Below are 25999 nucleotides of genomic sequence, written 5' to 3' on the forward strand. Positions count from 1 at the left end.
GAGGGAACCAGTCCACCATGTCACCACTGGCTTTAGGACATTCGCCACCTGGTTCCATGTCCCCAGGTTCCAACTCTTTTCATAATCAAAACACTGCTGACATTATAAACCCCAGACGGGTTTTCTAAAATCCTTCCCAATCAATATATCCAACACATAACTTATTGGAGACAGCACTGAGCTCATTGATTAAGGTGAGTTCAGTAGCAAAGTTTTCAAAATAAATGAGACAAGAATTCAGCATTCAACCCCTTGTGTCACTAGACAATTTATGAAATAGGCAATTTCTAAAAGGGCTTTTCTTCCTAACAAAATCAACGATACTTCATGTGGGAAGAAATAAGAGCAGAGGGTGTGGGGGGATGCATGGAGGATAGGCAGTTGCACAAACCTTTCACTCATGCATATATCAAAAGCAGATTGCACAGTGTAGTAGAAAAGCAACAACGTCTACAAAGCTCTGCCCACAAGGAGATACCAAGCCTCAGAGTTTGAACCAAACATGAAATCCACACACCTAACACTGGATTCACTTGCAAATGAAAATGAGAAATGAACTCAAGATTCATTTCATCCAATGTGAATTCTCCTCCGGTCAGAAGGTCCATCAAGGGGACTTGCTCCAATCTGGAGAAAGTGGATTTTGTCCTGCTGAAGCTTCTCTTAAAAACCTGGTAAAGTTTTAAATTTACATGATCCATCATAGAATCCTATCTGGAAGCAAAACTTCGAAGACTCAATTTGATGCAGTCAACAGATTATTAATAACAAGGCTAAACCAAGTTGCTCTAAATTTGGGGTGCAGGTAGGGAGGTGTACAAGATCCTGCAACAGCCATCAGTTTGGATGTCAATACTTTGTTTTCATTGCTTCACTGAAACCCATAAACAAAAATTAGTTGCATTCAGCAGATGAAAACAACCGACAGTCAGACACAGACATACACACCCCCACAAATAAATGCTATCTGAAAGACAAAAGCACAGGCTGATTATAATGCCCATGGGGTTACAGAATGTTGGGAGATGAGACCCATTTTCAATAGTTAAAAAGCAAAAAGAAAATGTTTGCAGGAAAACATTTAAATAAAGGAAAGAGATAGCCTGGGTAAATGAATGTATTTTAAAATACATATAGCTATAATCAGCCTCTTTGTAGCTTGTTGAAAGCTAGTACAGCAGTCGATAATTTACCTTTGTCCAAAAAGAGTGAAGGAGGGAGAGACGGAGAAACAGTGGGAGAACATTTCCTGAGTTTTTTATATCTAATTTATTTGTTCATTTCAAAATGTAGATGTGTGATGAAAAGATCAGTGGAGCACAAATTCCTAAAATACTCTATTTCAATGCTTAAATTTTTTTTTTTAATAGAATGAGGGAAATGCTGACCGTCTAAGTCCTGCAATTGAGATCAGTGCCACTGACATGAAAGAAAAGCCTTTGATTGATAATCTTAAAACTCAAGTTGAAAGTTAAAAACAGAACACACACAAAATCCAAACACAAAAAAAGCTAACAAAATTTCTACTCTAAGCCATTTCAAGTTAAAACCAGAGACCCCAAGTGAAAGCTACCAGAGGTTTTAATGCTTATGATTAAGAAGGGTAAAACAGAATTTTAAGAAGTTTTTAGAAGCTTAATTAGCGCCAAGCTCAAGAATGTTGATCAGAAATTTCTAAATATGAAAATAGGAAACACAATTTTTTCTCTTTCTCTATAAATGTCAAATTAAATTCAAGAGCCATACTATAGCTACAGCCAAACTTTAAAAAAAAAAAATTCCAGTGAGAAAAATCTTTGAATAAGGGATTTTACAGAAAGGCCTTTCAACACCTAAGCATAAAACCCGGGTCAGATTTCTAACAATGTTGCTCAAATGCTACAGAATCTGATTCCTTTCTTTGGTAATATTTCAATATTTACTCCCAGTTTACTTTTTTTTCCCCTTACAAATGTTAGTTAATTTTGAGTCATATATATATCATCATTATGCTAATTTGTATAATGCCTAATATACACATTCAATGTTGTATTTCAAAGATAAAATTACAAAAAACTATAGAAATTCATCATATTCTATATCATGTATCATATAATTTTTTATCTACATTTTATATCTAAATTAAGTAGCTTTGTGGAATGCTTACAACAGCTGAAAAGCCACCTCTAAAACTACTTTTTAAGTATAGATCTTCATGACCTTTGAAGTCCAAAGTGAAAATACTGGATCTTGTAGAAAAAAATTTAAAATCACTTTTTCCTTTTGTATCCCTCTGTATCTTCAAATAATTACTTAAAACAATGTCATTCCCAAATTACAGTACTATCACATCCTCTATTCTGAGATTTCATTTTATTAACTTGAAAGCTTATAGCAAAGAGGTGAAAATGAGAGAGCTATATTTTTAAGGTCAATAAACTTGTTTACACTTGTTTCAAATACTTAAAAAACGAACAAATGATTTGGTTAGATTCTCTTACAACTAGCATTTGGTGGCATCAGTAGTAGAATTCCTTGGACTTAATATTATTACTGTAAAATACTTTGCCTTGTTCATTTCCTTAAACATTTTAAGTCCTGTTATCTGAACATTTATATTACCAATATAACCTAAAAGGAAGAAAGATTGGGGAAAATGGGGGAGGGGGAAACACAAGTCAGCACATACCAAAGGAAGAGGGTCCCAACAGTAAAACTGCAAACATGATTTCACTGAAGAAGCAACTTGCCCTCAGGAAGATACTATTTAAAAAAAAAAAAAAAAGAGCACTGATAGAAATCGTATTTTGTAAGCATATTAAAAGCTGTCAGCTTTTAAATATTTTAAATGCACACAAAAATGTGCACAGATGGGCAACTTTTCTGCTCACATTAGTCTAGGAAAAAAATCTTTCATTATCAAGCTCAAAGTCCTTGAATTTTTTAAACTTAATTGTGCCTCTATTTCTTAGAATTCACACCCAAAGGCCAAAGCTTTCCTGCCACCAGTCCTTCAAATCTGACTTGGACATTACACGGGAGGAGGCTCCAAGCCTCCCTGAGGTCTCACTCTTTTTACAACACACGAAAAAGCGGTCGATAATGGGCCCATGCTGAATTCACTGCTCTCCACGTCTCCTCTTGGGACACAAGCCTAGCAGATGTGATAAAAACTGTGTCAGAGAAGTGGCTCTAGTTTGTGCCTTAATGACAACTTAAGCCTCTAAACCAATACAACCAAAGGACTAACAGAACTGGCTGTTACCTCTCTCTCCTGCCAATCTTTGAATATCTCTGAACTGAATTAGCACCTCTACCCACAACATCCCCTGCCACCCCACAAAATCCATTCTAATTTTAAAAGATAAATGAATTCAGCAAACACATTGGTGGCACAAGTGTCTCGGCTGCGTGTGTGTATGTGTGTGTGTGTGTCCTATAATTAAGCCCTAACACACATTTTGTGTAGATTTTCTCAAGGTATGATTGTGCATTCGAGGTCCTGAAGGCATGCCTGGTTTATTTCCTCTGATCACTACCCCAGTAACCATATTAACACGCACAACTGGTAGACTTAGGGTTTCCAAAGAGTGCCTACAGGTCTAAAAATTATTTTTAAATATGTTCAATCACAGGAAAGAAAAGTGATATTCTGAGTTACTGAAACATTCTAATTATTAAAATTTATACAGAAGAATTTTTAAAACCGTGGGTGGTTATACTTTTAACTTGTAAGAACTCTTTGTCTCACCTAATGGTATGGTACCAAAAAATAGATTTAAATGTGTACTTCTGATAACATTTTCTAAATTCTATAATTCAGCCTTCAGATGATAGGCCTTTTTACCCAGTATCTTGAAAGCCTATTCAGTCACAATTGCATACCCACTTAATCAGCAATCATTGTTCTGGGATGCAGGACTTTGTTGTCAAGACAAGCACCAAAACCTTAAAAAATTTTTTTTCAGAACTGGCATAAGAAAAAAGTGATCTTTGTCAGACAAGGACAAATTTATGCAAATCTTTTATAAACATTCACAAACATTTATTTAGCTTTTGAAATGTTGGCCTCATTTGAGAGCATGAAAATGAGGGGGAAGTAGGAAAACGCAAAGGACAGCTTAGAAGCTGGCACACTACATAAATATTCAGAAGGAAGATTATAGGATTCATGTTAGGCTGTCTTAGGCTTCTCCAAAGTCCACACAGAATAGCAAAGAACAAAACTAACGAGAAGTACAGCAGATGTTAGACAATGCATCAGCCTCTTTCCCTCTCTCACTTGGCTATACTTGGACGCTTTTATATTTTCTTTCAATATGGTTAGGTCATTCAAGGATTCTCCTATAGACTCTGTATTGTGGCTACAGATCTATAAGCTGGAGGTCTGTCAGCTTTCCAAAAGTTTCCAATGAAAAGGCATTATGCAAATTCTACCTCTCTTACCCTCTTTCAGGGGGGAAAAAAAGCCTCCAGTATGCAGTCATCGGAGTATTGGAAGCCCCAGCCTTCATTTCTGTATAGCTGTGTTTGCCTCAGGGCCACGCTGCTTGTTTTGACAGTGGATCCCCCTAGATAGTTGGGATTAGTCGAGCTTGTTTAGATAAACTTGAAATCAAGGCCTTCTCTAGGTAGACAGCTAGATGTAGCTACCGAGTTTCCAGCTGCCTCCTCCTTTCATCCCCAAACAACTGGAGATTCACAGTAGCTATCACAGCCACAGGCTATGTCACATACATAAGTACAAAATTAAAGGCTGCTAAAAGAAGCCTTTGTAAGTCTTAGTGCTAAAATAAGGAATCTGTACTGCTTGGTTTATACAAATTATTCTAGCACTACCAGTATGGAACTGAAATCATCAGTTAACAAGGCATATTAATCAAGGTTCCCAGCTTCTTCGGATAGACAGGATCATAGTTTGATAATATATCTAACCTTCCGCTTCTCAGCTCTTGTATGAGAGTAATCGCTTAAAATGTTGAAAAGGAAATAATAGGCTTTATTTATCCAGTGGCAGGAGATGTCAGACACCATCAACAAACACTGGGAACAGACTATGAAGATCAAAATGTAAATATCAAATCTGCTTTTGAGAGAGAATTATTTAGCAATTGATTAGACAGGGCCCCACTGAACAGTCATCTCCAATTACAGAACTGGTTCAAATCAACTTTTATTTCCCCCCAACTTGCAGATTCTAATAAAACGATATCAGGAGGACTCAAGAACTGAGGAAATTTATACTCAGAACAGATCAATGACATATCATTATAAAGACAGAAGGCAGGTGATATGAAATAGTATTGAAATTTTAAAATTTATACAATGCAAATAGCTTTCCAAAATCTAACATTCAAGGATTTCACTCTTTTGCAACTAGAAAGTGTCTCTTCAGAGGGCCAGAAAACTGTAAACAAAGAAAATAATTCAATTCCACATGTATGTTTCTATTGTACTTTACATACGTTGCTTTAACGGGTACATGCCAATGTTTACTTGAGGCTGGGATAAACTATAAACACAACAATAGTATCAGAATAGACGGCAACACTTTCCAGAACTAGTCTATGAGATACCAAACAGTCCTGAAAGCCTTCTACCCTCTGACCACACTGTCAAGTCACACAAGGCAGTTATCAATCAATCAAGAGTTGATCACCAACAAAAATGTTCTCATAACTGAACAGCTAAGTCACTATTTAAAAGAAAAGCTTAATGACATGCAAGACATTCTGGAATGGCAGTCATCAATTTGAGGTTTTCCTATGGAATTGTTGGTTCATTTCACTTACAACTTACAAACTAAAGGAGTCAGCAAACTTTTTCTCTAAAGGACCAGATAGTAAATATTTTAGACTTTGCAGAACACTTATGAACTCTGTCACGATTCTTCTGGGTTGTTTTTTTTTCAAATAACTCTTCGTAAAGGTAAAAACCACCTTAACTCAAAGGTCACACATAAATCACTACTGGGCAGAACTTGGCCAGCTGACTATAGTTTGACAGCCCCTGATTAGAGTGTCAAGAGCCTTGTCATACAACACAACCCAAACTCACCAAGACTCAAATTCAGAAATTTCTGAAAGGTAAAATGACCATGCCAATCACATTGGCTCTATGGTGATCCAACAATTCACACATGGTTATTGCTAAGTGGCTAATTGTCTTACTGCATACAAACATGTTCTCTTTTTGGAAAATTATTTAAAATACAAAAAAAAAAAAAACAACCAGAGACAAAGAATTACAAATCAAACATATTTCTACCACTCAAAATTCACAACTGTTTTGTAGCATAAACTCTTCAGAGAAACAATTCCTTCTTAACAGCTCACTACTACCACAGGTAAGTTTTAGGGGTTTCTTAACAGATAAATAGATTGATGCTCTTTGGATCACTGACAGCTCTTCAATAGGGAGTTATTTTGTTCATAATATCATAAAAAGTATTAAAGAAGAAAGCCTTTTCTAGTGCTTCACTCACCACTCACACAAACAACAGACATTACGTACCCAACGTTCTGTTAGATGTAGAACATAGAAGGGCTTTCTCACTATTCATTTTCGGGTCCTTCTTTCAACCTCTTCCCCTAAAGTGTGTTTCCTAGGATTTTACCTTCCTTCTTCCCACTCTGCATTTTCTTCTGATAATAGTCTATTTACACTTTAATTATCATTATGTAAAAGTCTCAAATTCAAATCTTCGCTTCTAGAGTATGTCTAACACCAGGCTCTATCCCAACTGCCTTTTGGACATTTCTGCCTTGTGTCCCATAAGAATTCAAGCTTAGCAAGTTGAAAATCCAGATGCATCATCTAGGTTTCTAGAACACTGTTGCTTGTTATGCTCTTTCACCCCATCAAAACAAGAAAGGAGCTCAGACAACCACTATTACTTGCTGGGGGAGAGACGATCCATTTGTGTGACTTAGATTCAGGTATTTGCCAATTGGCTGTTGAATTTTAAAATAATTCTGTGAAGAAAAGCTTCTGATTCCCTAAAAGCTTCCCAAAAGTTAATAAACAAGAAAGCACACAGAAGGGAGCCCCTGGAATGAAGCGTATTTCAGTCATCTTAAAAAAGGAAATGGAGGGGCGCCTGGGTGGCTCCAGTCGTTAAGTCTCTGCCTTCGGCTCAGGGCGTGATCCTGGCGTTCTGGGATCGAGCCCCACATCAGGCCCCTCCACTGGGAGCCTGCTTCTTCCTCTCCCACTCCCCCTGCTTGCGTTCCCTCTCTTGCTGGCTGGCTGTCTCTCTGTCAAATAAATAAATAAATAAATAAATAAATAAATAAATAAATAAATATTTAAAGATAAAAATCTTTAAATAAAATAAAATAAAATTAAATTAAATTAAAAAAAAAAGGAAATGGATATATTTCCCTAAGATAACATTTTAGAACCAACGTGCAAAGGACCCTGTCTGCATGGAACTTCTGATCTAGTTGGAAAGACGGATGTTTTGCAAGTGAATTCATGAATGTAGAATTTGACACAACAGGATCTGTAAAAGAAGAGAATGCTCTACGACAAAATGATGGGGGCCTGAAATTAGACATCTCAGGAAGTGGCATCTTGAGCTGAGACTTTGGGAATGAGTAAGGGTTCACCGGTCAAAGACTGGAAGAGGAATAAGGAGAGAAAGGCAAAAAAAATAAAATAAAATAAGAGCACGAGCAAGAGCCACTGAAGAAGAACCCTTGGTACATTCAAAGAACTGAAATCAGCCTGGCATGCTGAGCAGAGGAGTGCAAGAAGATGAGACTGGGGGGCGCCTGGGTGGCTCAGTCAGTTAAGTGTCTGCCTTCGGCTGAGGTGATGATCCCAGGGTCCTAGGATCAAGTCTTGCATGGGGCTCCCTAGTCAGCAGGGAGCCTGCTTCACCCTCTCCCTTCTGCTGCTCCCCCTGCTTGTGCTTTCTCGTTCACTCTGTTACATAAATAAATAAGTAAATAAATAAATAACCGTTTTGTTTTTTGTGTGTGTGTTTTAAAGATGAGGTTAGATAGGGTGGCAGGGGCCAAATCATAAGGGGCCTTATAGGGCATGTTAAGGAGCCAGGACTTTATTGTAGCACACTGATGTCACTACCAAGGTTTGAGTCCTTTACATCACATTTGCATCTCACTTTCTAACTTTGCCATAACCCCCAAGTCTTCCAGACTGCAAGGGGTTCAGAGGCTATTCTCAGTGAGCTCTTTACCTGGGCTCCCACCCCAATCCTGCTGCTATCATTCCTAGCATTAAACTGACCATGATCTCAGGACCACAGGAGAGTAAAGACACACAACTGGGTGCCTATCAGGCTTCCGATCCCTCTGAGAAGGAAGAGGAACCTCACACAGGAATCTTAATAATAACCCAGCAGCATGGAAAGGGATTATGGTTGAAGAGAACAACAAAGGAAGTGTAACAAATTTGAACAGGAGTGTCTTAAATCTCTCTTCAGAACATGCTCCTAATAATCTGGTATTTCTTCTGAGATCCAAAGTCCATTTTCCTGTATACAAAGAAAGCATGACTTTTTACTGCGGTAATCTGTTATGTATCATTCCATTTAAGGCGGCACTGGTTATAAGACTATTATTTTTCAGTACTACTAGGGGGGAAAATGCTACAAATGATATACCATCAACTGTAAGATGCATCCCAATTTCAGAGATGTTAAAATGTGAAAAACTGATGGAATATATTTATTTACAAATCTGTCTTTCCCACTTGACTGAGTTAAGAATGGTGGGAATTATATCCACCGCCGGTATCCGGTGGAGTACCCAGCACAGAGGAAACATCCAGTGAATGACTGTGCTGAAAAATGGCCGGATGATAATCTGGAGAGTTGAGAAGCAAAAAAAAAAAAAAAAAGGAGCACTGACTATTGCCAAGCACCATGCTAACAGTCTACAGGTCTTCTTGTTTAATCTTCATAGGAAACAGTGAGACCACATAGGCCAAAGAAGACCTGAATTTATCCAAGAATTAATACTTCTTCTTTTTTTTTTTTCTAAGTAGGCTCCACACCCAATGTGGGGCTTGAACTCACAACCAAGAAATCACATCTTCCCCAAATGAGCCAGCCAGGGTGCCCCAATATTTATTTTTGATACAGAAAATGGAAGGAATGGAAGAAACTATTAAAGTTTGTATAAATGTGGTATCAGTCATTTCTGTCAAAAATTTACTATTTATGCCTTTAGCATAAGAATTATGTATATAATTTAAAGTATCTAACTGACCTACATAAGCTTCTTCTGATTCAGCCTTTATTATGTTCCTCATATACCAATGGTCATCCACTCTCTGGAGGGGGTACAGTGACAAGCAGAAGGAGACTGAAAGCAGCTAATACATGTCATGTCCTGTGCTAGAAGTTCTACATATGCTCAATGATCCTTCCAGTAATCTTATTATTATAAAGATTATCAACCTCTAATGCGTGAACTGAACCTTAAAAGTGGAGTAAGCCTAGTTTCAGGTAGAGCAGTGAAGTAACTTGCCTAACTGGAAGTAGACAGTGAATGGAAAAGCTAACATTCAAACCCAAGTTCATCTGTCCCTGGGGCTTAAGCTCTTCCCACAATCCTCAGCTTGCTGCTTTGTTGACTACAAATGAGAGTCTCATTCTTGGTTCCTACTTGATTAGGATTCTGTCTCCACAGTTACAAACACTCATACAGCTACAACTTTGCAGTGGTAGCCCTCCATGCTGAAGAAAGCTAACACCTCTCTCCTACCACACTTTCCAATTGCAGCAGTGGAGTGCAAGATTTGTGTTGTTGTGTCACAGGATCTTAGGTTAGGGGGCCTAATGTGCCCGCCTGCCCAGGACATTCTGGTTTGCTCACTGTTTCTGTGCAATCATGGTGCCCATTTCACTCTCCAAAGTGTCCTAGATTGAATGCTATGGTCCTCAGAATCTTAGAGGGAAACCCATGGCTTGTCTGTAGGGTTCTGAAAGAACATATAGCTGTTCTATCTGCCTTGTGATGGGAAATTGGGGAGTGATGTTAGAATAGCTTTTATCACTTGAATTCAGGCTCTTTACCCACATTAAAGAATTACCTGCATTCTAGGACTTAATGCAATACCAGACACATCATGAATTACATGGGAACCACAAAATCTTCTCTTTGCTTCATTTTCTTCATGCTACATCAGAAAACATTTATTGAACTAGACTAACTTGGGTATTGTGTATATATCACACCCACTTCTCCTGCCAGTTCTACAAAATTGGTATTACTTCCTGTTTTCCAGATTTAAAAAAATGAGGCTGAGAAAGTAAAGCCTTTGCCCAAAGGGACCTTCCAAAGCCAGATCTCCTATAACATGGGGATACTTACCTTCTATTTTTCTTTGGGCCAAACATACAAAGAAGAAGAAGAAGAAAGAAAAATCACTTAAAATTTGTAGGGGGGATGATAACTTAAGAAACAAGTAAGACATGAATAATGCAAAGATTTTAGCTGCCATTAAATCTGTTTATTATAACAGATATATTTTAGAAATTCAGAAATACTTCTCAACTTACCAGCAGTTTAGATCTCTAGAAATGATAAGTATCTGGAAGGTTGGAAGAGTACTCTGATAAAAATAATGTTCTCAACAATTTAGAGTTTACACTTCTAAAATCAGATGTTACCAAAGAGGCATCATGTTTGAAATACATTCAAAAGCAAGAATTTTAAAAGCCTCTGGTAGGTAAGATAGGATTTAGTAAATGTACGTCTTGGTTTGTCCTACCTCATTCAAATTCTGAGCCCAGAGATGACAGTGTGAATGCTATTCAAATAATCATTTGTTATTACATATCAAACATATGGCCTACTAATATCCATGCATAGTACCAGGTGCTAGAGATATGGACACGAAGCCAGAAAGAATCCCTGACCTCCTGCCTAGGGGAGGGGGAGGATACATAAACAACCACATGCGATAAAGTGTTTTAGGTTTTCTGACAGAAGAATGGTCAAGGAAAAAGGAAGGTAATGTCAGTTCTACCAAGGGGATGTGAAAGACCCCTCAGAGGTGGTGACATGTGACCTGACTTTTGAGAGATGAGTATTTACTAGACAAACTGCTGGATAAGAATATTCTAGGAATAAAAGCAACATGAAACAGTATTATATCACATATTTCAAAAGGTTGATACAAAAGTAAATGAGCTTTGTTAATAAGCTCAACGTTCTTTAAAAGACCATCTTAATTCTTTCATAAATACCTGTTCATTTCTACCCACCAACCCCCACCTGCCATATACACACGTACACACCATACAGACGAGTCCACAGTTTGGGTTTCATCCTAGTTCACATTTGAAATCTGAAATTGACCAAAATTAGACAGTTCGCAATTACGGTAGCCATAGGACTCTTAACTCCACTGTGTATAAGTGTTTAAAAAACCAAAAGCTAACACAATAGTACAAAGCACTATATGAGACCAAAAGGGCTAATTTACAAGGACAGTGGGACACATTACTAAATTTCTGAGGTTTTGAAACATGCAAAGTCTCAATATACATATTTCACAACTGAAATAAATAAAAAATAATTGGTTATCTGAAACCCCTTCATCACCATTTAAAGAGTTTCCATATTTTCAGTACATTTTCGAACACACTCAGGAACTGTTTCTGATTGTATCTCTTCACCCTTACTTGACAAAATAACTCTCTTTTCTGACTTCTCTAAATTTTGTTCTGGAACAGCATGGGCTTTTAAAGGAAAGGTTTTCCAGAATTCTTAGGATCTGTCAAATTCTGGAGGCAAAGGTTATCACACATAACCCTAACACCCAACAAAACAAAAGCCAACCCAAACCAGGTTACCCTGCTAACTTAAATCTGTCCCTAGACAGGGGAGGCACTATATAATTATTGGTTATTAGATGCCAGGTATGATTCTGAGCACTCTTACACATTTCACATCACTTAACCCCCCACAAAGGCCCTAGGAGGTCTTTACTATGATTATCTCTAGTTTATAGATGCAGAAAGGAAATCCTAAAGAGGTACATCCAGTAAATGACAGAGCTGGGATCCACACCCAAGCAGTCTGGCTCCAAAGTTCATGCTCTTCATCACCACTGTCATTCATGCCTCTGTACTCTGCTTTCTGGAATCTGAACTCCTTAACAATTATGTCTGTGTATTACGTACTTCATATTCACAATTATTCACTAGCCCGTAATTTATCCTAGCTCCTGAGAAGAGCTTCTAACACTGACTACCGTCATTCCTATACTTGAAGAGTTCAGACTGACAGACAAATAATACAACGTAAGGAGTCAATGTTCCAAGTGCTGAGATACAGTGACTAATTCAGTCAGGGCCAATTTCACAGAGGAAGTGATATAAGCAAGGCAATTAATGCTGAACAGAAGTATACCTGGGGAGCAGGAGGGAGCTTGAGGAAGGATCTCAACCATAAAAACAGCTTGGGGAAAAAACAAAGGTGGGAGAAAGCAAACCATGCTCAGAAATGGTGAGGTGTTCTATGTCTGGTTAAAAGCAAAAAGTGGTAGGAAACCAGGCCGGAGGTTGAGTCAAGGTCAGACTGTGAAGGGTCTAAAATCCAAGTTTTAAGAAATTTGGAGTCAATCTTGAAGGCACCAGGGAACAAACGAGAGTTATGACTAAAGAGAAATGGTGTAATTTGAAATAGGTTTTAGAAAGCTATCTCTGGCCATCTTGTAGAGGGAAGTGACTAAAAGGTCACTGAGTTGTAGGCCATTAGGAAGAGTCCACAGGAGAGAAACTAAGAGGTGAATGCAGAGGGAAAGAGCAGACTGGGGAGCAACTTAGGAGGGATAACAAACAAGACTTAATGACTACAGACTTGCCCAATGAACAACAGACAATGGTTACGTGAGACTAAAGTTAAGGCTCAGGCTACAGTGCTCAAAAACAGCCACAGTCCACTTAGTTATAACCACTGAGTAACTCACAAGAAACAAGACCATCCAATAGTATTCACAGATGTCTAAAATCTAGTGGAGCTTTTTTGGAGCCAGAATAAAACCAGGAGAACACTTCTAATAAGAATGTGTAAGTAAGGATTGCATAATTACCATTTCCTGGCATTAGATTCAAGTAAGTAGTAGTACAACGTAGCTGCATAGCTTGGCGTGCTTTCAGAAAGAATAGCTCAAAAAGAATTTGTCTTTTTAATGAGTTCCTTCTATATAACTGTAACAGCTGGGGAGTGACCAAATTGGGAAGAAATCTTCAACTTAAAAGAAAAGGCTTAAGTCAGAAAATGTATCAATTTTTCAATTGAGTTTAGCTAAATGTTTAAGGTTTTGAAATATAGTTTTCATTAAGAAGCCAGTCCAACCCTATCCCATTCTTAAATTCACCCTTTTCTGGAAATGGGGGTGGGGGAGACTCATGATATAGATATGGCAGAATAGCAGCCCTTATATACAAGGTGGATTTTCTACAGCAAACACTTTAAAAAGCATGAATTTTGACATTTGTCCAAGGTGATAAATTTGACTTGTAATGACACAGGGAGAAATAAGAAGCAACACGTGACAGATTTTTTAGGATTATTGTTCAACCATCCATGAACCTATACTTGAAAAAACATTAAAACCAAGCCAATCACCAAGAACAGGACACTTTTAAACATATACAAGGAAGCAGATGTTTAATCTGGGATGCATTTATACATCTGCATTCTATCAATGAGTCTTTTCGAAATCTGTAATGTGGTCCATCAAAGTGGCTACATTTCATGGCATTTGTGGATACTGACACATGTCTTGAAGAAACGTGCTTCAGCAGGGTGTTTTGTTGCTATTATGCCAAAAAATCAGCTCCTAGGGTCTGAAGAGATTGAGAGTTTGCATCCACGGATGAGAAAATTATGTTTCTATCTTTAATCCCAGACTGCCAAGTTACTAAGAAATATGGAAACTCACCTTTTTGAGCAAGAGGTGGAAAAATCCAAAAATCTACGGTGACTCTTAAAAAAAAAAAACACATCTAAAACAAACTTAAAAAATGATCTTCTTTAAGGGCAGCTTCACAACCTTCCCACTTGAGTTGCTCTATACCACTCTTGTTAACTCTACTATCTTCTATGGCTTCATAATACAAAGGACAAGAAATTGTAGGAATGTGATTACATGGCGGCATCACTACCCAAAGGTCTTAGTTTTCAGAGACATCCCCAATTTCTGGTCATGCCACTGTTCTACAAACCAACAAAATGATCTGAATGTGCATTACCCTTGTAGCCTACTAGACAGTAAGGTCCTTTAGGGGAAGGGTAGAATCCACTTCTCTCCTCCTCCTTGCCTAGTATGGTGCCTGGCTCACATTCTGCAGACACTACACTTATCAGTCTCTCATTCATGTAATGCATAAAATCAAATCTAGTCTCCCAGACAGTTTCTGCCACCAAAAACAGACACAAAGGACTAAACTTTCCAGGACTAAACTTGACCTCACCATTTAAAGTGGATCAAATCTGAGCAGTTTGTATGAGCAGATTGGAAGCATGACAGCATCCACACTTCGGAGAAGAATGAGGGGAAAAAAGAAAGCTCAAATGTTCCTAAGAGAAATGGGATACACCCAGGTCTGATTCCATCCTTTGTAAGCTTCAAGAATGCAAAGCCCAAAGGACCACAAACCCAAAGTCTCAATTCCAACTTGAAGATTCTACAGCTTAGACGAGTCACTATAGAAAGACTAGCAGAATTTTTCTGGAATCAATGTCACATTTTATACAAACCAGCTACACTGCTGCTTATGGTTCTCTAATAACAATGAGAAAAATCAAATTTTATCATTTGTTTTAAATTCAGTGTGAATATTACACACGTATGTCAAATTATACAGTGTCAGTATGAGACTTCCTTTCACAATAACAGAAATTTTAGGAGCTATGGATTTTATCTGTTATTTTCTTATTAGATAGTTTTCTTTCAATGAATCAGGGCATGAACAAGTTTTGAATAGAAATGTTTAGTCTCTGGCTTATCAAGATTTAGAAGAAAATAACGTGAAAGTTTTCAAACACAAGAGCTCACCAAAAGAACGAGGCAATCACCAACATACAAGTAGCAAGTCTTGATTAAATACGACTTCTGTTGTCTTTCTAATCAGAATCTTCCAATTCATTTACATAGGTTAAACTATGAATAATTGTGAGCTTAAGAAATGTTTTCTTTAGAGCATACCTGAAGTATGAACAGATGAAAACTCCATATTTAAGCAATTACACGCAACTCACAAATGCCAATTTCCATCACAATTAGCCTAAGTTATGCAACATATTTTTGTTCCTTTTTAGTATATAGGTGATGTATGCTTTTATAATTTGCTTAACTGCCTATAGTGAAATTTTAAAATCACATAGACCATATAAAACCATAAAAGAAAGGGTACCTTTTTATTTTTCCCAATGTACCATGTTTCTACATTGCTTATAGAGCTTGTACAAGCAACACTGTTAGTTTCTATATAAAGATTTCCATAAAATTTTATAGTTTCTATAAATGCATAAAGATTGTTGGTTTCATTATAACCTCTGTTTCAGTGCCAGTGGAAAGAAAAATTACCTGCAACTCTAAATAGTGAACTACATATACTGGGTAAGTAAGTGTGCTCAGATCTCTATTCAAAAAGCTCTAAGACACTGCCTATATTTCACCAAAATATACATAAGCACTCTGGAGAAGTAACTTCTAGGACATTCACCCCTAAGCACCACTCCTGGAACAAACAGGCTATAAAAAGTGCAATTGTGAGAACAAATTATTAATTCTACATGTTTTAGTACAAGAGGTAATCGTATTATAACTAATATGTTTTAAAATGGTATGTGTAATGCCTATTATACTTGACATATTACAAGGCTATTTATGGAAATCTTCTCTCTGATAGGTTACCATAGCTTTATTCCAAATTATCCCACAGTACATGTTATAATTACTAACGGCTCTTTTTAATCTGAAAAATCACATAATGTTTTGAAACCAAAGATGGGATTTTGATGAGAATGGTGACCATAATTTGCTAACATGTTAATTTAACTATCCTTTTCTCCCTTAATTCAATTAGTATTCATTAAAACTGCACTAATCACAATGAGTAAAGTTTTACCAATTATTTCCATAATTATGAATGAATACAGTAAACAGAATAATTATAAATCTACTTAATTAACTACAGGCTATTTCCAGCAGAAAAAGATATTCATGTTTTGTATTTTATTTTTAATGCCAGATTGACATGCTGATATCTTTAAGAACCATTTCTAGAAATGAAAAAAAAAAAAAAAACCTTATTGTGATTCTGCTTTTTAACAAAAATTTTCTATTATACAGGCTTTATTAAGAAATTCATTCTCTAAACTTGTAGTGAGAGGCTTACACTACCAAAACCAAAGTAACTCAAAAATTGTATCTATAATTTTGAATTCTCAAACCCCCCCAAAAAAATTTTTTTTAGACTTCCTATTATGCCTAGTGGACACACAATTGTTTAAATTTCTTATGTAAGTTGTTAGAAGATTTTTTTTAAATGCAGGATTCAAGTCAGGACCCTATGAATGTTGATGTTTTAGTATTTAAACTAGCTAAGCATTAAACAAAAAGGAGATGAATAAATAACGTGAACTCTGAAAAGCCCTTGCTATTGCCTTTTTGGTTTGTTTCTCTGTTTTCAAAAATACAGGCAATGCATGTCTTTCAGGAATTAACAAAGCCTATACTTGCAGGTTTAAAGATAGCAGGCTTACCAGATTTTAAATGAAATATTGACTGCTACAGTGATTTAATGGTTTTAAACCATAGATGTCGTTGCGGTCTGAGGGTGTCACAGACAACTTAAGGAAGAAAAAAAAACAGGGCACAGAGAAATCACTTTGTCAGTAATTACAATCAAGAGTCCTAAGATGTGGCTCAGGCTGCTCATTACTTCTTCCTTCTGAATCAAGACCCTTATTTACATTTCAGATTACATTTTTTATGAAACAGTAAGATCTATCAGAGCTGAGAGGAGCGAAATAATGAGGGGAAAACATTTTAATAAAACGTGTTGGGTCTGCATTACTTCCGTGTCAGAAAGAAAGGCTAACTTCTGTAGTGATGGATCATTTATTCTGCTTCTAAACGAGAAGCAAAAAGATGAAACTGATGAACTTTTACTGCCCATTTGTCTTTAGCAGACAATTAAGACAGAGAAGATCAAAATGGATTATCATACCACGCAGACAACTGGCCCAACAGTAATACATCTCCGGGACCACAGATTTGTAACTCTCTTTTATCCCTCCCCTTTCTTCTTACTTCTTTTTCCACTCTAAAGGCAGTGCTAGCTTTGTGGCTCAAGGAGAGCCAAAAGGCTGGTCATCATTATTCAGTCACAGATGTCAATCTAACCTCCCTTTTTTCTCAGTTTCTAAAGCAGTGAGCCACAATAATTTGTGACAGATTCTTTTACTGTAAGGTACAAAGAACACACAGAATAAAACATCTAGCAGCAGCAAGTGTCTCTGATCAAGTGTGCTGGTACATGGGAAATACACTATATGTAAAAACAAGCACTGGTAGTTTAGGCGAATGAGGAGGAAAACTGGAGGGGGGAATGTGTGTGTGTGTAGTAACAAGTGCTATACTTTGTGGTGAATTAGCTCAAATATTCCTTATGGATTACATCATAAATGTTTTAATACTAGAAATGTTGTCTAGATTAAGCACATATTCAACATTTGCAGTTTGCACGTAAGAGAAATATTTCTAAGAATTCCTTAAAATAGTACAACCGAGGGGAAAGGTAATTTGGTTTAAACCAACAAATGCTGAAAGAGGAAAAAAACCCTAAGATCAGAACCCAAATGGTAAAAAGGTAAATAAAAAATATGCAGGTCTCATTCCCTTTACCAACAGATCAACCGTCAAATCAATTTCTGGGACTCTGAAGGTAACTTCTCCAAAAACAAAGGAGACCTTTCATTCATCCATCATTCTTAAGCTACATGTGATAAAGAAGGGAAACTACCTTCGCCAAGTGAGAAGAGATGCTAAATAAGACTCTCAAAGTCTACATCTAGCCATGAGTATCATCCTCCAAATTTTAAAACTATGTCGCTGATCTAAATAAAGAAAACAAGTAACTATCCTGTGAGCACTTTAAAGTAACTGAAAGACATCATTTTTTAGGTTCTTACTGTAATTTTAAATTATTCCAACTTCAACATGTGAAATAGTTATAATATCATCCATTAACCCAGTGAAAAAGGGCTAAGTTCATAACATAATATTTAATCTGTAAACAGGGTTCCATATGCAACATTAGAATGGATAATAGTCTATTTCTCTCTATATATACATACTATATATACATATATATGCATAGTACCCATATATAAATACACACATATTCCCCCCCAAACACAAACATATTCACATAAAATAAACATTAAAAGATAACACCAAGCTGTCATAGTGGTTATCTCTGAGTAATAAAATTGTAGATGATTTGTATTTTCCTTCTTTGCATTGTTTTTTAAATTTATTTCTCATTTATCTATATTTCCAAATATTTTGTCATGAACATATTACCCATGTGATTACTGTGTAATTTACACAAAAAAACATGTTGATCAAAAAGTTTCTGATATAGTCAGAAACTATATTTATAGGAATAGATCCAGATGTTAGCCATGTATTTTCAGTTTTGTCCTACCAAATTTTCTCTTGTTGGGTGATTCAGAATCTGGGACCAGAAAGGTTATTTATCTAGCCACAAAACTTTAGAATAATGATTTTCCTAGAGCTATGGCCTCAAGTCTATTCAAAACAACACTTTAAAATTTCCACCCTCTAGACACTGTTTAATGAGAAAAAAGATTATTAATAAAGAGGTCCTATAATCTTTGCATTGTGTAGTTTAAATCCAATGGGCTCAATCACACAGCAATTTAAGGCAAGATAAAAATTTAACTCTCCTTTTGGAAGATGAAGTAAGAGTTAGAGAAGATTAGTATTTTTTAAATCTCATTTAAAAGTCTTGAGATCACACACAAAGCAAACCATACCAGTTCTCTTGGGTTCTTGTACAATAAAATCTCATTACAAAGCATCTCATTATACTGATTATCCAGTTATATTCCTGGTCACATTATGTCCCCTGTATTCACAAAGATGTCTCAGATACCTTGCCCTCATACAACAGGCCACATTGCAAAGGTGTAACTACTACTGTTTTGGATATTTCTATTCCATTCAAGGATATTTTTTTAGCAGACAAAATTCGATAGATGGCTTTATAAAGTTGTCTTATTCAGTGCAATCAAGGATGCTTTTATCTTGAAATTGCTTTTAAAAAGCATAGCAAATTGCATACTTGAACTAAAAATGTAAGATGTCCCCCAAAAAGCTATAAAACATCTCTAATATTTCTTAAGATAGACACTGGATCCAGAATGTATAACCTGAATCTAATTTTCAAGAACATCATCAGAACTTCAGCACTATTTTGTGATTAAAATAGTTCCTTCCACTCCATTCCATGCTTGCAGGATACAGGAAATTCGAGATAGCAGGGCCAACCAGCCAATCTCAACTTTCGCTACCATCATTAGAACCTCACCCAGAAGACCATTCCTGAATGTGAATCTTCTCCTTGAAATACTACCATAACACACAATTTCATAATCTATTTCAAATTCCAGGAAATGTTATAAACTTCTCTTTCTTTTTTGTTACACTGGTTCTTGACTGCTTAAATGGCATTAAAAAAAAAAAAAAAACTCACAGGCAATCCATAAAGGATTTCCTAAAGAATTGCAGACTATAGAATACCTCAAAATAAAAAGTAGAATGTGTGATAGATTTTCTTCCTTACTTTCTGTGCATTTTTCCCCTGAAGGTAAAACCCCAAATCTAGCACAATATTTTCAATCCGACCTCAATATGTTTTTATTTTTTGTCTTGGGTTCCTAATTGCTATTTCTCTTCCCCCTAAAAATTCATTTATCTCTTTCAGTAAAAAGAACAGTAATAATATGTTGAACAACTCTGAAATAAATTTTGTCATGTAAAAAATTAATTACGCATTCCGAACCTGGTCACTGTAGTCCTCCGGGAATTGCCTCTGCACCTCAGGATCTGTAAATAATTGACAGATAATATTAATTGGCTTTGGATTAGTGAGCAAGCAGAGGATCACACATTAATATTTGATCAGAAGATGATAGCAGCCCTGGCAGGGGATCCAAGGGGGGCAGCTGAGGCTGCTATGTTGATGAGCACAAGGAAGGACTCCGCAAGGCACTCCCATTACCCTCCTCCAGAAATATAAAAAAGAAAAATTTTGAAGACCTAATGCTACTGTTAACTTTAGACTATTACCTAATGCAAAAATCTTGCCAGTTGCAAATTGCCCTCAACATATTTTTTCAGAGAAAATGAGTCCTAAACCTGGCTTGACTTTTTTTTTCCTCTAATCAGAAGCCTCCTTTTCATAGTTACAGATGTGGGCTTGATAAACCACCTTAAACACCAGTTTCAGATTGTGTGTGTGTGTGTGTGCGCGCGCGCACATGCGCGCGTGCGCCTGCTGACAAGGTGGCAGGGAGTGAGAGAAGAATTCTGTCAAGGAACAAATACAAAACTCTTTGCTTTTAAAAATAAAATGTATCCTTACCAAAATACTTATGAACTCCTGAAAATACAGATAAAACCAGATGAAATTTTCTCCAAAACAGAACCAAAACAGAACCAAACGATACACTTTCGGCTTGTCAGTACAAAGTATCATGAAATGAGATATTATGTTCTACCTAACATAATTAGACTTGCTCAGTAACTATAAAAATACATAGGTGAAAACACCTTTTATGACCATCTGTTTAAAATGGAACTACTAAAGGGGTCACCTGATTCTTCAATCATAATTGCAAGATAATCCAATGCCATCGTCTGTAAGTCAATACAGAAGTGTACTAATTAAATGCTATTAGCACTCCATTTGCTATTGATTAGGAAAACATTCAATCTTTTCTAAAAAGAGAAAGAGATTTGGTTCCTCAGAGACACATTATGGGGAGTGATAAGAATAATATGTATTTGAGAAATCATGTTTCAATGCAAAAGGCTTTGGAAAAACACAGTATTTGAGGGTTCCCTCACACACTGATCACCAAATATACTACTCAGTTCTCTTAGCTATCTTTTAAAATATCAATTTACTTCTCTGTGAAAGTGAATCCACAGAAAAGTTAAAACCCTCCAAATCACAACACAAAAATGCAGTTAATCTTTCTGCAGTGAAAAATCAAAAAGGGAAAAAACTAAGGGCCTATTCACATACTACATTTAAATACTAGAAATACCAGTTTTCAAGTCATTAAAGTGGATGTTCTTTTTCCAAAACCCAAGGCTAATAACAAAAGCAGGAGCATTTAAAAGGTCATACCAAAAAAGCAGAGCTTCCAAAAATGGGTGGTGCAAAAAAGGGGAAACTATCTGTAGACCATTTCAGCTCTTGAGTATCTTCTGGTCAACTTAAAAACGGGGCTCAATTTCTTTCCTGACCCTCATCTGCAAACACTCGATGGGACAAAGGACATGTCTAGACGGTGACCAGCAGAATGCAGGAGTGATTCCCTCTGTGCAGGGCTGCCTCAGTGTGCCCAAGGAAGAAGCTGTAGCTTCTCTCTGGCTGGAAGGGCTGAAATCACCCAAGGACTTGGCCCACTTGAGACAGGAGGCCAGAGGGCGCTAATGGTGTGGCCTGAAAAGCACTAGGACTACAGGGAAGAATTAGCAGGATGCAAAGGGACAACCAGATGCCTAACACACCTCTAAAGTGTGCTTGCTGTTGGGCTGGGGATGGGGGGAACCTAAGTAAGAGGGCAGCGGTTATAATTCCTAAAACATAGGTAAATCACGCTGGTACAGAAAAAACTGGTATTTTAGGATTTAAGATTTGGTCCCAAGACTGAAAAAGAAAAAAATGAACTTGTAAGTCACTGAGGGACACAGTAAAACAGAAGTTGGGAAAGCCACAAAATAAGGCTTACTCTTTTTCTTCCAACTGTCACGTGGCTAACAACTACTCTTCAACCAGAAAACTTCATGTAGAAATGACTCACATATAAATCTTTAATATCATGTCTTCTTGCAGCAGTTTGTGCTTCTCAGGAACCACAAATACTGATGGAAATCAAGATGGAATAAAACCAAAGGCTAATTTTTTTTATCACCGTTTTGTGAGGAGATGAATGTCAGAAACCAAAATTTATGATATATTCTTCAATTTAAAAAAGTTCCTTGTTTATAGGTGGGAGAAGGAAGGTTTTTACATCTTTAGTCAACTATGTTAATAAGAAACTATATTAATAATTAACTTATTTTTAAATGGATTTTACTCATATATACAACATAGCAGAATTTTAAAAAGAAAAGGAAACATGGATGGAAAAAATCCACTTATTTTAATATACTGAAGGAAAAGATGACCATGGAATGCCAAGATGGGAGTCATGCAAATCATACTACCCTAAACACTGCCTCAGTGGCAGGCTCAACAAACATCATCAACCAAATTCCTTCAACTGTCCCAAGACTTGGCCCAGAGTGAGATTCCCAGACTTTTACAGAATCATGTTCCAAGATAATACATGGATTATTATTTACTATGATTCAAGCATAAAGCTTGTGATTTCCTTTAAAAAGGCCCTGAGGTTTACAAAAGCAAACTTCATGGGTTAACACTCTCTAAGGCAATTTTTTTTTTTAAAGGGGGGAGGGCAATGCTTTTTAAAAACCAAATCCCAACCTACAAAGTTCCACTCAATTAGCTCAAAGATCCAATCTGATAGTTTATAACTATGAAAGCCATTTTGTAAAAACTAACCAAAAAAATGAAAATAATTTGAGTTTTCTCAAAATGTCTATTTTGCACAGTGGGTTGAAATCATCTTTTTTCACTTTGAGTCGATCACAATGCCATAATGTCACCAAAATATCGACATTGGAAACATCTGAGTTTAAAAGGTCCAAATACAATCTGCTTTTCTCAAGCAACACAACACCCGCCTTACTAACAGTTTCAGCATGGCACATGTACAAAACCTAGCACCCTGCAGTTAAGCAAACCGCCTTTAAATTTTCTGTCTGGCAGCAATCCACTTGCATGTCTGTATGTTTTTACAAGTACTCTATGTATTTCATTGCATCAGCTGCATTTCTTTGAGTTTTAAATGGTCTGGGAACATTTTATGAAATGTTCTATATCTTTATATGGAAAATAACATACACTGGAAAAGTGTACATCGGTCTAATATTTATGTATCTATTTCTTTATCCACCATCCAATACTATAATTGCTAATGTTCCAAAACACCTTCTCACATTCATACCCTCACCGCCAAATGCAGTGTCACCAAACAGCTAACTTTCAACACAAAAATCTGCAGATCAGAGAACTACCAAGGAAAAAAGCAAAAATTTGCTTAGGCAATTGGCAGTAAGAACAGAGTCATGGGCATATGTCAAGCTTTTTCTCGAAGAATTGTCCCTCTGACTGAAAATTAAGAACATTTCTTTTCCTTCTCTCTCAGCAACTTTCTCCAGATTTTAGTAGATTCTTAAAATTAAAAATCTCATCTCCAAGGAAATCATCATCTCCAAGGAAAATACTTTTCAACCTAAAATACCATACTTAAAATATCTTGCCACAAGAGGTATGGTATGGCAGAGTCCATATACCTCTTAACCACGTAAGCCTAAAAGAGGTAGTTGGGTCTGGAACACGGCTTCGCATCATATCAACGTGATAGGCCACTACCTTCTTCCAGCACCAAGGCCACGCAAAAAGGAGGTCTCCACAAAGACACGTGTGTACCACCGCTTCCCCTGGAGGCCACCAGAAGCATTTCTATACTTAACACAGACATTTCACAGCATAGACTCCCAACAGCACAATCTGATTGAGGCACAGAACATGACCATGCTTAAGAGGCTAGGTCCTCACAGGGGAGGAAAAAAGTCTCAGAACAACTATGTCTTGTTTTGTTTTTGTTTTTTTTAAGAAAGGTTAATTTTCTTTCACCTCAATTGTTCGTGTTTTCTAATCTTCTAGTGTAACATACTTTAAATCTTTAAGATATACCAGATTGCCACAGGATGTTTAATTAATAGAATTAGAGTTTGGGCAAGACTTGCTGGAACAGTGCTATAAATTATTTTACACAGGCTCCAAAACCTTGAGTTCTGCCTTAGGCTTAAAGTTCCTAGAAAACGTGGTAGACAGATCTTTTACAACAGAAATGCAAAATAATTCATAAAAGTACTGTGGTTATGTATGAGGGCTCATTTGTAGATCAGTAAACTAGTATGTGTACACACACACACACACACACACACACACACACCTTACCAAATTATTTTCCTGTTTTTCTCTGTCACACCAATGACTCCATTTGAAGGGTCAAGTCATGATGCTTTAACTGATTATTGAAAAATACACTGATTTCATTTTTATGAAATGTGTGACAACTGCACACGAACCAAATGTTACAATCCTTCCATAACTAGAGTTCTTTTAGGAAATTTAAGAGAGACTGCAAGCAAATGTAGCCGCTAATATGGGAACCTACACTGCTTTCACTTTTAACAGGGCAGGTATCAAGGCAGAAAAAATTACATTTAATGCCCACTAAAATTTATCCACTCATTATCCCTAGGATATTTCAGTCAGTAAGAAACAAAATATTGAACATATTTAAAGCTTACAATTATAAAAACCTTCCCTTTAAAAGCAAGACTTAAACATTAGCCGTGAACGATATAATCTCATTGTTCAATTTCATGTAGTTTAAGATAGTATCTTCCTCTTCCCCACAACCATAAATGTTAATCCAAGCTGTAATCAGATTTAATTTTCCAGATGAGAAGATGGGAATATGCTGCAAACAGGGGATAGTCCATTACACTGCTCTTTCCCTAATGACATGTTCAAATTTTATACACTGAAAATGGTCACGCTCAGAAAGTGGTCTGAGAAGTTATACATTTTGAGGACGAGCTCAATCTTCCCTAAAACACAGTCAGAAATAAGCTTTTTTTTTCATCTTCAAGAAGGAAAGTTCATTTTTTTGTATAATGTATCATTTAAAAGTTTCTTGACACTATGATTACAAGTTGGACTCCACAAAAAAGGAGCTTTAAGGACACTCCCTATTAAACTCATTGCTGCTACAGTCGGCTTCACTCACTTTATATTATAAAATACCTGAATCATTAGTTTAGCATTTTAACCAAATACAATTATTCTAGTAAACTATTCCATTCATGATAGTTAAAATTTAATTAAAAATATATTTTTGAAGGGAATGTTTCAAATGTTTTACATAGGAAAAAAAAAACATCAACACGATTTCCTTTTCCTTAACAATGAAACAGAATAGTTTATGCTGTCTTTCCTTTAAAAATGTTTTTATATTAAAATTTACTTGCTTCAGACAAAAATTGCTCATTTCACAATGCAGAGTTCATCCGGAAATTATAAGAGTATATTTCACTAATTTAAAAAAAAAAGTCATTTCAAAGTACTTTTAAATGAACATTTGGTTTCCATGTACAACTGGAAATTTCTTAAAAATTATTCCAGGTATTAACTTTTTGCTCTAAAACATGAACATCATAAGACATAAAAACTTTAGTCATCATTTCAAAACTATGTTTCTATTCTAGCCTTTTCCTTCAACACTGGCATTTAAAACACATTCAAATATTATACTTCACATGGGGCGCCTGGGTGGCGCAGTGGTTAAGCGTCTGCCTTTGGCTCAGGGCGTGATCCCAGCATTCTGGGATCGAGCCCCACATCAGGCTCCTCCGCTATGAGCCTGCTTCTTCCTCTCCCGCTCCCCTTGCTTCTGTTCCCTCTCTCGCTGGCTGTCTGTCTCTATATCTGTCAAATAAATAAATAAAATCTTTTAAAAAAATATATTATACTTCACAGCAGCCGGCCTGATAACACAGGACCAGTTCA

General features: G+C 36.5%; 1 protein-coding gene across 17 annotated transcripts in view; it reads right to left on the bottom strand.

The window, feature by feature from the left end:
• DENND1A (DENN domain containing 1A) overlaps window positions 1-25999 on the bottom strand; it is a 490265-nt gene that overhangs the window by 348808 nt on the left and 115458 nt on the right. For all 17 annotated transcript variants that reach the window (XR_004626573.1, XM_034664472.1, XM_034664473.1 and 14 more), the window contains exon 3: window positions 20063-20106. Coding sequence is in view for 16 of the 17 variants with exons in the window: in XM_034664472.1 (XP_034520363.1) it covers window positions 20063-20106 (44 nt within the window). In the remaining variant the exon portion in view is untranslated. The remainder of the gene's footprint in view (window positions 1-20062; window positions 20107-25999) is intronic.

The sequence above is a fragment of the Ailuropoda melanoleuca genome, chromosome 7 (genome assembly GCF_002007445.2).
Source record: "Ailuropoda melanoleuca isolate Jingjing chromosome 7, ASM200744v2, whole genome shotgun sequence".
In the NCBI taxonomy this organism is placed as follows: domain Eukaryota; kingdom Metazoa; phylum Chordata; class Mammalia; order Carnivora; family Ursidae; genus Ailuropoda; species Ailuropoda melanoleuca.